The 13813-nt window shown below is 45.2% G+C and overlaps 1 protein-coding gene across 2 annotated transcripts in view; it reads left to right on the top strand.

The window, feature by feature from the left end:
- The window catches only part of zfr (zinc finger RNA binding protein), a 43872-nt gene that overhangs the window by 9130 nt on the left and 20929 nt on the right, over positions 1-13813 (top strand). For both annotated transcript variants that reach the window (XM_063195237.1, XM_063195238.1), the window contains exons 3-8: positions 540-837; positions 3536-3677; positions 6492-6707; positions 8455-8699; positions 9903-10112; positions 13130-13493. In XM_063195237.1, the coding sequence (XP_063051307.1) occupies positions 540-837; positions 3536-3677; positions 6492-6707; positions 8455-8699; positions 9903-10112; positions 13130-13493 (1475 nt within the window). The remainder of the gene's footprint in view (positions 1-539; positions 838-3535; positions 3678-6491; positions 6708-8454; positions 8700-9902; positions 10113-13129; positions 13494-13813) is intronic.

The raw sequence follows: 13813 nt of genomic DNA, 5'->3' as shown, positions 1-13813 counted from the left end.
CTCTCTACCCGTTCTTTCTCTCAACTCCATCCCCTGCCTGCCCCCAACAACCAGCCGACCCGCCAACCTTCTTCGCTTTACTTAACACTTTACACCGCTGTTGAATCTTGAAGTTATTTTGGCAGTAAAGAAAGTTGCAACGATGGTGAAAACATAGCATATTTAACCTAAGAATTCAGTCATTGTATGTCGTTAATGTTGGGGATGTGCCAAGCAAAATCCTGTCAACTGTGTTCACACGCCAATGCATTTATGAAAACTCATTAAATCTGTAGAAAGTGAAAGGGTACGTAAATTCGATTTAAGAGAAGTCCATACTGTAAATACAGGGCTGATGGTATTCAGGCTCAGGGCCTGATTTCAGGCTTGACTGTTTGTTTTTGCATTGTTTGTTTGCACAAGAATAAAACCTGGAGAATATTTAGTCAATGGGGTTTGTGGTTCTGTTATTCCAAAGGGTGTTCGTGTAAGTTTTGGGCTCAGCATTTTCGTTGTTTATCAAGACACGAAGTTCATCCATATTCTCTCCCTCTCTCCAGTCAGCAGCCATCGGCTGGGGTGGCATACACGCACCCCACCACGGTGGCGAGCTACACTGTGCACCAGGCGCCAGTGGCGGCCCACACGGTGGCGGCAGCCTATGCCCCCACGGCCGCCACAGTTGCCGTAGCCAGACCCGCGCCTGTGGCCGTGGCCGCCGCCGCGACAGCCGCCGCCGTCTACGGGGGCTACCAGCCGGCGCACGCCACCGCCACAGACTACGCCTACGCCGCCGCGGCCCAACGCCAACCGGAGGTGCCGCCCCCGCCACCACCCGTCACCTCGCAGAACTATCAGGTGAGGGGCACCACAATGTACATGAGGAGGAGGATTATGGAATCGACTAACTGAGGGTTAAAACCTATTGAATGCAAGGGTGTACTTGGTTATGCCTTGCTGCCCTGTAAATGTTTACATCTCATGGGCAAAGAAAAATATGATGATATTTAAATGTTTGGGTGGAATTAGTTAAAACAGACTCTGATTGTTCCTTCTTGTGATTTCCGGGAAGATCAAACCATGTTTTATGACCAATTTTACAGAAATGTAAGACATTTCAAAGGGTGTACAACATTTTTCCTATGACTGTAGATTAGAGTAGAGAAGTTTGATTGTCACTTATAAATAGTAAAAAGTAAAACATGCAGGGGAAGTTGTCATGATTCACATGTACTATGGATCTACACTGTACTGACACAATGAGATTGAAAGCAACTCGCTGAAGTGCAGACAGTGGAATGGAAGCTTTATTTAAATCCTCGGGAATGCATGAAGGCAGTCTTCATTTTTAAATTCAGGATAGGTGAAATTAATTTGTGGAGGTGGGCCAATAGATGCAGAGGGGGTGGTGTGGAATGGAATGCCTTTTAGTGTCGCTGTTCATGTGTCCATTTTAGAAGCAGCTGATGTCTGCCCATTCTTTAAATTCTTGAATACATTTGAAGGTAGTCCTTTCTTTTGATACACCTGAGACATTATAATGACATTATAAACCAACCAATAAGTATAAAACCAAATAAAACCAATGTTATGAAGGATGTGTCAAAATAATAAAATAATTAAAAAAAAAAACGCACATTATGGAAGAAACACAGTTGAAGAGTGGGGGGTAGGGAGATGTGCAATCAGTGATCAGGAAGAAATTGAAGTGATCAGAAGAGGTATTATTGCGCTACAGATGTGAAGTAAGGTGCCAAGCCAAATACAATTTAAAAGTTCACTCGGAGCCAAGGGTGGGTCTTACCCTGAACTGAGATAGCGATCGCGGGTGGAGGCGAGCCTGTGTGGGTGCAGAGTGTGGTGTGGTATGGGGGAGTCACAGTAGCAGCTGCTGGTTGTCATGGAAACGGCCTTCCACCCCCACACATGCTCACACTCACGCTTGCTCATACAATTCTTTCTCTCTGTTGCTGTCTCTCACCGTAGTCTGTCTGTCTGTCTCTCTCACATCTCTCTCTTCCCCCCCCCTCTGTGTTTCGCACACGCTTACTCATACCTCACTTCTCCCTCTCACCTTCTCTCACACTCTCATGCATCCTTTCCCTGTTCCTGCCTATCTTGCCTTTTGCAAACCATCTCTGCGCTTGCCTTTCTCTGTCTCTTTCTCTATCAGTATCTTTCTCTGTCTTCGTATCTTTGTGCTTTCTTTCTTTCTTTCTTTCTTTCTTTCTTTCTTTCTTTCTTTCTTTCTTTCTTTCTTTCTTTCTTTCCCTCTCTATTTCTTTCTCTCTTTTGTTCTCTCTTCCTCTCTTTCTCTCTCCCTCTCCCATACATCATCGATCATCACCTGCCAGAAAAGGTAGCAGATGCACTGTAGAGTCAGTGAGTTTGTGGGAGGAATGATCAGGCTTCTTTCACTGCCCTCATTTCTCTCCACACACACACACACACACACACACACACACACACACACACACACACACACACACACACACACACACACACACACACACACACACACACACACACACACACACACACACACACACACACACACACACACACTCATCACCACCTCCCCCTCCCTCTCCTGAGCTGCACCTGGCTCCCAGATGTCAGTGTTTGAAGCCTTGTCAAGCTGCCTTTTTATTCCCCATACGTAGCAGGCTGCATCAACCTCCCATCACAAATACACACATGCATGGGCACATAAATGCACACATACAGTCAAACCAGAGATTCTAGGAGTAAGCTTATCCAGTCTCTCTGGTCAAACTCTCATTTTAGCTTAACTTATCATGCTATGAGCGTACTTTGTTTGAATGGCTCATTGATGGTGTGTGTCTATTATGTGTAGACCTCCTTATGCTACTGCAAACTATTTATTTAAGAATAAATAAAACATTTCTACTACATTTCTCATTTCATCTGACAACCTTAATTAGCGGTAATGCATTGACAAGGATGAATAAAAGTAGACTCTTGCCAGACCTGTGTAAGTCCCTGCAGCTTAATGAGCTCTACTCTCTAGGTCTAGGAGAGTTGTCTTCCATCACTTGTCCATCCTTGCCACCAACAAATTCTTTCAAAAAACGTTTTCTGTTCATTTCTGGAGAATCAGGACCCCGTTTCTCGAAAGCATCGTTGCTAACCAGTTAGCAACTAAGTAGGTTGCCAATGGGAAATTGCATAGCAACCAAGTAAGTTGCTAACTTAGTTAGCAACGGCGCTTTCGAGAAACGCACTCCAGTATATTCGACAATCTGTCGCGTGACTCCTCGATGTGAGCCGCCATTGTTAAACGACAGACGCTTCTGCCAGTTTCTGGCTGGAGAGATTCTCAGGATTCCAGAATAAAAGCATACTGAATACGCTTTTTAAATAATCCAGAAAAATCCAAAATTCATTTAATTTACACAATAGTGGCATTAGCTGTTGTTGCTCCACCCAGACATCTGCTAATGCAACACATCCGACAGCTGTTTTTGCTGTGGGGTTGCCTGGTAATTGTAACTGCCCTGACTGATAACTGTCCAATCTTGTTTTTTTCCCTCAGGACTCCTATTCGTACGTACGGTCCACGGCTCCGGCGGTGGCCTATGACAGTAAGCAATACTACCAGCAGCCCACAGCCACTGCTGCAGTGGCAGCCGCGGCCCAACCACAACCCAGCGTAGCCGAGTCCTACTATCAGACAGGTATGGACCCACCACACACAGTGCGCATTGACCCATCTTTAAAGGTGAATTGTGTAGGATGGTGGCCAGAGGAGGTATTGTATTGCAACTGTGCTGCCTACTATTGCCAAATATGTTGTTTTCATGAATATTTATTACTAAATAATATATTTATATTTACTAGCATGACCAAAGAACAGAAAGTTTTGCAGCTGACAATGTCTATTTCTGGAAATTCAAAATGGCAGACATGGAGAGGATCCACCTTTTTCATACATGAAAAGTGTAATTTTCCCAGTCATAGTGAAGCCTTAGAATTTTGTGGAAAAGGTAACGTTTGTGAATGGTCAAGACATGGCTAAAATATATTAGACCGTACACCTTCAAAATTTAAGTCATTCTGCAGTTACTGGCACCTCCCCTGAGCTCTGCACAAGAGTACATTGAACTTTTTGGAGGTATGGATCGGCGTGTGTTAGTTATATCCCCGAAACGCGGAGCGTCGGGGATGTAATGGTTTTGCGTGCGACGCCGCCACCGCCGCCACTGCCGCCGCGTAAGGTCTTTCGTGTTAACGCGATAACTTTTGAACGGATGTTTGGATTTGTCCCAGATTTGGTGTGTGAATGCTCTAGGGCACGTTCATGAACTGATTCGAGTTTGGAGGTCAACAATTTCAAGATGGCCGAATTCAAGATGGCCGAATTTTTGTTTGGCCCATTACTTCTGACCGGGTGGATGGATTTGTCCCAGATTTGGTGTGTGAATGTTCTAGGGTAGGTTCATGAACTGATTCAAGTTTGGAGGTCAACAATTTCAAGATGGCCGAATTCAAGATGGCCGAATTTTTGTTTGGCCCATTACTTCTGACCGGGTGGATGGATTTGTCCCAGATTTGGTGTGTGAATGCTCTTGGGTGGGTTCATGAACTGATTAGAGTTTGGAGGTTAACACTTTCAAGATGGCCGAATTCAAGATGGCCGAATTTTTGTTTGGTCCATAACTTCTGACCGGGTGGATGGATTTGTCCCAGATTTGGTGTGTGAATGTTCTAGGGTAGGTTCGTGAACTGATTCGAGTTTGGAGGTCAACAATTTCAAGATGGCTGAATTCAAGATGGCCGAATTTTTGTTTGGCCCATTACTTCTGACCGGGTGGATGGATTTGTCCCAGATTTGGTGTATGAATGCTCTAGGGTGGGTTCATGAACTGATTAGAGTTTGGAGGTTAACACTTTCAAGATGGCCGAATTCAAGATGGCCGAATTTTTGTTTGGTCCATAACTTCTGACCGGGTGGATGGATCTGTCCCAGATTTGGTGTGTGAATGTTCTAGGGTAGGTTCATGAACTGATTCGAGTTTGGAGGTCAACAATTTCAAGATGGCCGAATTCAAGATGGCCGAATTTTTGTTTGGCCCATTACTTCTGACCGGGTGGATGGATTTGTCCCAGATTTGGTGTGTGAATGCTGCAGGGTAGGTTCATGAACTGATTCGAGTTTGGAGGTCAACACTTTCAAAATGGTGGAATTTTTATTTGGCCCATAACTTCTGACTGGGTGGATTGATTTGCCCGGTAACTCCTTAATTTAATGTTTCACCATTTCAGTGAATCTACCATATCAGGTAGGCCTACAGTGTAATAACCAGTGTAACAATATGTAATACCATGTAATACCAGTGTACAAATATGCAATACCATGTAATACCACTTACACACAAATAGCCTACATGATATAAGTACAAAATTGGTACATGGTGTCACACTGGTATGACGTGGTATTAAATATTGTTACACTGGTTATTACACTGTACCTAATGTGGTATATCCACTGTAATAGTGAACCATTAAAACAGTGTTACCATTTGCCCCATTTTTTCCTTCATTTTCACAATAGTCATTTGGTTTTAAGCCTCTGCACGTCATTCATCTATGTATAGATATTAAATATATTTATTTTATATTTTGTATTTATCATAAACGTTCATGAAAAGGTGGACGGGAGTGGTAGGAATGATTGGGGACTGGAAGCGTCGCGTTTCGGGGATATACCTTAAGCAGTCGAAGGCGACTGCACAGGCAGTCTAGTTTGCTCAGGGGTGACTGCACACTATACCGATGTCTGTGAATGTTCGTACTCCTCCACACAGCAGAGTCCTCACTCATCTGTCCATATTGTATGTATTGTCCAGAAATCAGTCCAGGTGCTGTTGGCTAAATGCACCTGGACCAGGGAAAAGGTTGTGGATTTGTTGTAACATTGCACTCTCTAGTTGCATTTCTTGTATGTATTGGTACTGCAGTGGTTCTAAGGCAAAAAGTGTGTGTGTGTGTGTGCGTGTGCGTGTGCGTGTGCGCGTGTGCACATGCATGGTACAGTGAAGACGACACATGGATTGGGGAAAAGGTTGCGTGGTGTTGAGGGCATGAGGGTTAGAAAAAGATGTTCTGTGTATGAGCGTGCTCCCAACATTCTCCTCGTTCTACTTTTTAAGATGGTGCTTGTGAGTGCAGGCCCCGAGCCCAGATCGCATTACTAGTTTCACAGGATTTCATGTGGCCCCCGGACCCCGGATATAAATCTTCCAGTGTGTCGGCAGCTCAATGTTTCCCTTCCAGTGTAATTTAAGACTCTCCCTGTCCTTGGGCAGTGAAGCACTGTGCTGCTGCTACAGGAAAAGCGGCAGAGGGGGAGACGGTAGAAGAGGGAGAAGAGTCAGTGGGTTGGGAGAGAAAAATCAATAACACCCCCACACCTCCATCCCTCTCCTCCCTTCCCCAACCCATTCACCCTCACCCTTTCCTTCCCTTCTCCTCCCCCCTCCATCCACCAGCTCAAAAAACAGGCTACACGCAGGGAGCCACCGCCTACACGCAGACCCAACAAACGCGGCAGGTGACGGCCATCAAGCCGGCCACCCCCAGCCCGGCCACCTCCACCTTCTCCATCTACCCGGTGTCCTCCGCCGTGCAGCCGGCCGCCGCAGCCTCCGTCGTCCCCACCTACTCCCAGAGCCCCACCTACAGCACCAACGCTGTCACCTATTCAGGTAGGCCATCGTCCCAGGCTGCTCACCTACAGCATCGATTCCAAACATCTTCCATTAGAGTAAGGTAGCCTAAACTCTGCCCACCCAATGCAAAAGAGAGTGCTCAAGTTCAGTCTTGTCCCCTCTTTCATGTCTTTCTGTGGCATTTGGTGACTGCTTGCATGTATTGTGCGCAACCGCTACCGCAGTGTCAAGGGAACTCCATTCATTCTCAACCATATGACTCCAAAGGTCTCCTAACTGAAGGTCTCCTAAAGGGGGTTTCACCTGACATGGATCCGGGAAATGCACGGGCTTGAAGTATCTTACTCTAATAGAAGATGTTTGGCGATTCCCTACCAGGGGTTTGTGCACCACTAGGGGTATGGGAATGTGCACTTCAAGGGGTACTTGAAAAAGATGTAATGATAATAATACTTGTACAGCAGCATAAGTTGGGGTAGAGAAAGTGATGGTGAGGGGGTACTCGTGGTATGATAAAAAAGGCTTAGGGGTTATGCAAGACATAAAAAGGTTGGGGAAACACTGACCCACATCACCAACGTCAGGTAAGTGGTGGTTGACCTGCCCTACCCGTCTACAGCACCAATGCAGTCACCCATTCAGGTAGGCGGTGTAGGGTAGTACTTTGATGTGGAATATAATAGAAATAGAATAGATAGGCTTTATTATACATGGTACAATGAAATTTAAGGTCTCCCTTCAAGGTGCACAAAACAGAGTATAGCAGTGTATATAATGTACAGATAGAAACCAAGTTCTACTCTAAATAATGATAACAGGTTTAAGTCCAAGTATACCCAGAAAACAGATAGCAGAGTTTAGATCAAAGTGGTCTGCAGCAGCATACGGCGTGGTGGAGTGTCAGGGCAGACGAGGTGTCCAAGTGGAGAGCGACATTGTGAGTTGTTGAGGTAAGGGGAGGAAAGGGATTGACGAGCAGCGCGGTCTTTAAAGCTTTATGGCCACCCCCAAGGCTAGTGGTTTGCCAGCCAAATTGCTGTCAGGCACGGGTGAAGAAGATTAGAATTGCTATTGATTAAGTGAGTGTCTTTCCTTTTTTGATATATGACCTGGGGTTTTAGCAGGTGTCGGGGAAATGGTAACGAGGACAAGTCTGCAGATCTGAGTACAGAAATGAAATACTGCATCCCCTCCCCCTTCTTCTTTGCTGATGGAATGTTCTGTGTACTACAATGTTCATATCTGTATTTTCTTTTTTGACTGTACCCCAGTTATTACTATTGCGTGCTATGCTCAACTGCATATGGAGATGCAACCCAGGGGCCTCGTGCACTAAGAATTGTGTGAATTTCCTACTGAGTCTTTGTGCATGTGGCCTACACACCAAATTATTCAGATTAAATCAATCCGTACATCAACCGGTTTTCACACTTGCATTCTCGTCGTATTTTTTCATTTAAGGTGAAATTCAGTGCTCATGCACTTTTTCTCATCAAGTCAGTCTTGATGCAGAAGTTCAAAGATCCATGCACAGCTTCCAAACGCTGAAGTGTTCAATACTTAAAAAAAATAAGTATACCGCACACTTGTTTGACTTTTTACTCGTTCATTCAGAGCAAACAGCGCATTTCACCTCTGTGCGTCATCAGGTTCGCTCTAGCTTCAGTCTTGATGCGTTCGAACGTGAATACATTCGAGCACCGTGGCTGTGCACATGAGGCCACTGTCCTAGGGCGGCATCCTGATCCTGACCAGTCCTCCTGTCCCTCACTCCCCTGCTCAGGTACGTCGTATTCGGGCTACGAGGCGGCCGTGTACTCGGCGGCATCCTCCTACTACCAGCAGCAGCAGCAACAACAGCAGCAGAAGCAGGCGGTGGCAGCGGCGGCCGCCACGGCAGCCTGGACCGGCAGCACCTTCACCAAGAAGACGCCCTTCCAGAGCAAGCAGCTCAAGCCCAAGCAGCCCCCCAAGCCCCCGCAGATACACTACTGCGACGTCTGCAAGATCAGCTGCGCAGGCCCACAGGTACAGTGTACATTTTTATTACATGTTGAATTGAAAAAGTTTTGGACCAAGACTTACAAAGAGGGCAGGGGTGGACAACAACTGGACTGAGTAGGTAAAAGACCTGCCAGATATATTGGTGTTTTTAGGTGATTTTAGGAAGTCCTGTCACATGAAGGGGTGTGGTTATTGAGATCAGGTCAACCAATTCATTGAATAAGATGAAGCGAATTTGTCACAGGGTTTTTACATTCTGGACCCTGGATGCTTTCTCCTGCAATGAAGCCACCTGCAACACCCCTTGTGCATTTGAATGAAAATGGCATTAGTATCGCCAAGGACAGCTTGGGAAAAGAGAACGCAAATGTATCTCCAGTGTGTCATGCCTGACAGTGGGCGTGTATCGTTATGTGCAAGAATCCCAGACTCTAAAGGAGTGTATAATAATTTAAAGAATTCTTAATAATTTAAGTAACTGCACATATGTTCATGGATCTGGAAACTGATGTCTGGTCAAGTGAAATGGTTACCACTCTGGTATGAAAAATGAATCAAATTGCTTCGTACCATGGTACAGTATATGCTGATGTGTGTACATAATTCATCGGTCATTTCTTCCACTTCGCTTGTCCCTTAGAAAATGGACTGCACGGCATTATAAGAGCATGTCTTTTGGGATGTTTTATAGTAAAAATGTACAACACTACAAAGCAAGGGGTGATTTCTATATCTCATACCCATCTACCTGCCTTGCGTGTATGTTGTATGTTGTGTGTCCCAAATGTTTTGTATGAGTGGAGTTCACTTGACTGCTAATCAGATCTATCTTTGGGTACCAAAAAAAGTGATTTAATCTAATCCCGTCAACCTCCCCCCACCCATCTACACTGAAACCTTTTTCTTCTGTCCCATTTCATTTCTATAACTCGTAGAACAAAGGAAAACACGTACTCCGTACTTGTAGTGACAATCTGGTGCAACCAATGTAGGACCGGACGTGAGACTTCACCAGACAAAGCGTCTTCATCAGAGTCTGAAACGAATCTTATGAAGAAGCTTTGTTAAAACATCAGTCTAATGCACTGTAAATAAATGGCTAAAAAGACATCCCTGTGGCACCAGATTTCTTCCCCTTTCTTCATTTCTATAAATCTGTCCATAAGTCTGCCCATCCACCCATCTCTTCCAGTAAGTGCTATGATTTTGTTCTGTTCCGCTTTGTAGACGTACAAGGAGCACCTGGAGGGCCAGAAGCACAAGAAGAAGGAGGCAGCCCTGAAGGCGTCCCAGAGCAGCAGCAGCGGCGGCGGGACGGGGGGCTCGGCCAGCTCGGCCCGCGGCACCCAGAACCAGCTGCGCTGCGAGCTGTGCGATGTCTCCTGTACCGGTGCTGACGCCTACGCCGCACACATCCGCGGAGCCAAGCACCAGAAGGTACGCAAGGCTGTAAAAATGTCTATAGTAGGGTTCAAAAGATCGAATCGTGAGCCAATATCGATTTACATTCGAAAAGTGTGATATCGATTCACAACTTTGTGGATCGATCTTTTGCAGATGATTATAGGTCTATTTTCTCAACCACAACTTTCTTCCACATTTATGTAGACTACATGCACAAATACACACGGTCTGTTCAAGTAAATAGTGCCAGTGTTTTCCCACTTCTTTCTCTCATACCAAGGTATTTCATGTTTGTGTGGGTATCAAAGGTTGAGATATTTAGGTTTTTATAGCAGGTTATGGGTTAAAGTGACAACCCAGCAATACAAAAGATCGATATTGAATCGAATCGAAATCGGATCGTGGATCGAATTGGATCGTGACCTTCTGGAACGGAATCGAATCGATCCAGGAAATTTGTATTGATTCCCAGCCCTAGTCTATAGGGCTTGGAAGTCCCGCCCCTTAGTTCCGCATTTCACGGGACCTTAGCTGACCATCTCATAGACTAGTACCGAAATCCTAGATTGTGACATCCCAAGGCATTTGTGAGACAAAGTCGGCAAACAGTCTTATTTAGTCAATTTGGGTGTGCTGAATTCAAATCTGCAATATGATCTGAAATCTTCATTTTTTTTAATTCACAGGGGTCCGAAATCAAGGAGATGAAACTCAAAAACTATGACTTGGACAAGATAACTTGTATAATAAATAAGAAATAGAAAAAAATATATAATAAATAATTCTCAGGGTTAGGGATTAGGGTTAAGATTCAGTTTCATTACAGTGTTGCCTAATATTTCATGACGGCAAGTAGTGCGCTACTCAGTTCACGGCTCCTGTAGTGACCTTCTGTAGAGTATTGATGTGAAAAGGTGATACCATTTTGCTGGGACTACATTTTTTTTGAGAGGTACATAATCCTTCCATTGTTAACATCTTTCCAGACCCATATACTCAAACTCCAAATTGGTGGCCTAACAAGACCATTGTGCATAACTAGCTTGTACTTCCAGTGCTCCTTTAGTTCAGTGGTCATAACGCACCCATGCTGCAGTAACCGCACCACACCACACCAAAGTGCCATCTGCCACCCACTACCTCTCACACACACACACCCTGCTACCATCCACCACCCGCTGTCAGGTTGGATAGCATCAGAGCTGTGTGCAGTACTGTGATTTTTTTTTTTTTTAATTTAAGGCCGATGCCTGGTTTGCTAAGGGCATTTGGTTAATAAGGGGATGCTCTTATCAACCAAGTGTGTGTGCAAATTCGGTAATTGTATTTTGCATCTTGGCTGAACTTGATTAATGTACTACTCCACATCTCCTTCTTTTTCCACATGGATTAACCTACTTGGTCCTTCAGATTTGCTTAGTCAGTGTGTTTTTTCACAGCCACTCTCTACGCACATTAATCTCTTCCCTCTCTTGGCTAAATTGCAGCCCTTCCCAGCAGGGATGGGGCTTCCTGCCCAGGATATTTTTGGGTGTTGCCAACTTAACAAGGAGGGTGTTTGGGTTGTTTTTGGTCTAACGAATGTGCAGCCCATAAAAGTCATTTGCAAGCTAAGCCAGGAGCCAGGAAATGCACGATGATGCTTGAATTCCTTGATTGCAATCGTAAGGACGGAGGAGTTTGTTTTCTGACAACTCCCCCTTTCCGAACGGCAGTCTTTTCGAAGAAATGAGCAGCTGGATTTGTGTGTATGTAAATATGAAGGCACTTGCAGAAGATGAAAATACCGCCAGCAGCACTCTCCTCCAGTGCAATTTGCACTGAACCGGAACTGACCTGAACCAATCTGAACCGTTTAGCAAAGCAGTAAGGCTACATCTCGCAGCTCTGTATGCTTTTAATCACACACAAAGGCCATTTATAGTGGGGGTGGGTGGGCAGAACACAGGATCGCGTGTCTCCTTAAATTGTTCTCATTTAATCATCCGACCACTGTAAAGTCTAACTAATTAAAAGCCTTACAAAGAGGAAACAGGTTTTGGAAAAATTTCTTCTGCTGCCAAGCCAAAAACGGTCTTAAAATGCTTAAAATGGATAAAAAAAATGCAGAACACAGTTGTGATGCAATTCAAAGCAGCAGCAGTAGTAGTAGGCCATATTTTACACCTATTCTGCTGACGATACGAGGCGGTGTTAACCCTTTATATAGGGCAAGTGACTATATTTGATCACTTCTGTTTGCTTGCATACTTCTCACAGATGCACCTGCCATGGCTCTATACAAGGGTGTACACCCAAGTGGAATATATCAAATTTATTAGGAGAAATCAGACAGATAGTGACATCTTGACATTTGACCAATCAGCAGTTGCCTGGAGCCTGTCAAAAGACACATTATATGCTTCAGATATATTTTATTAACTCACTTTGAGTAAGAACTGTACCCTGTCCCAAGGATGTTGGTGTGAGGAATTTGGAGACCATTTCGGATCTACTCTATTTTTCCGTTCATCCATTCCAGCCAATGCTATAATGCAAAGCCAACAAGTACAAAGGACAGAGCACTGTACATTTTTTATGTAATTTTGGGATTCCTGTGTGTCCCTTCAGCTCCACAGAGATTCACTCCACGTGTACTCATCATGCACATAGTCTGCACTGAACTGATTCACTGACCAACGACTGTTCTCCACACCATTTTACTCTTCTACTGTACTGACTCTACACATCTAAACAAAAAAACTGTGTGTAAATGGACTATGGATCCTTTAACTGCTTGAATGACCTAGTGCTCTACTCTACTCCTCACCACTTTATTTCACTATGACTACGTTCACATGATGGTTTTAATTCTGAATTAATAATTCTGAATTAAATGGTTCTGTCGAGTTTGCTTTTGAGCTTTCATTTAATTCCGAATTATGACGTTTTCAAAGCGTAATTAACCTTTATTCAGAATTAAATTGAGTTAATTCTGAATTAAATGTCTCATGTAAACTTAGTGTTTGTCTAAAAGCTGCCTTTGCATGTCTCCCTCTCTCTCTCCCCAGGTGGTGAAGCTGCACACCAAGCTGGGCAAGCCCATCCCCTCCACGGAGCCCAGCGTGGTCACCCAGACCTCCAGCGCCACCACGGCCGCGCCCAGCAAAGCCTCCTCTGGCAGCTCTACAGCAGGCAGCTCGGCCACCGGTGGTGGTGGAGGAGGGGGTGGCATGGGGACCAGTGTACCCTCCCCTGCCCCTGCCTCCGCCGCGGGCGCCGCCGGCTCGTCCTACCTGAAGCCGGTCAGCTTGGTGAACAGTGGCAGCTCGGCGGCTGCGGCGGCCGTGCAAGGCAAGAGCCCGGTCACCGGCAGCCTGCCTACCAACGCCAGCGCCGTCAAGAAAGCCAACACTCCCAAGATCAACTTTGTTGGTAAGTACGGCCCAACTGTCCTATTACTGCCCTGCAGCGCCCACTTGTTTTTAAGACCCAATACCCACTTTTTTGGGTGTATGTGAAAGTTTTGTGTGACCTAGTGCTTCAGAGCAAGGGGGAAGTGCTTAAACAATTCCTTTGAATCAGAGGGAGGGTGGGGACTGCCACTACAGAGTGACAGATGAGATGAGGTGAAGTATAAGTGGGGGGAAAATTGGATCCAGCTTTGTGTTCCGCAAACAATTGTGGTCGACCTGCAGATTGGAAACGGAATAGTCCCTCAGAATGGCAGTATTCAGGTTCAGTTGTGAGCTTGC

This window comes from Engraulis encrasicolus, chromosome 3 (genome assembly GCF_034702125.1).
Source record: "Engraulis encrasicolus isolate BLACKSEA-1 chromosome 3, IST_EnEncr_1.0, whole genome shotgun sequence".
Lineage (NCBI taxonomy): Eukaryota > Metazoa > Chordata > Actinopteri > Clupeiformes > Engraulidae > Engraulis > Engraulis encrasicolus.
The sequence above is the reverse complement of the archived record's forward strand: the minus strand, read 5'-3'. Positions and strand labels throughout refer to the sequence as shown.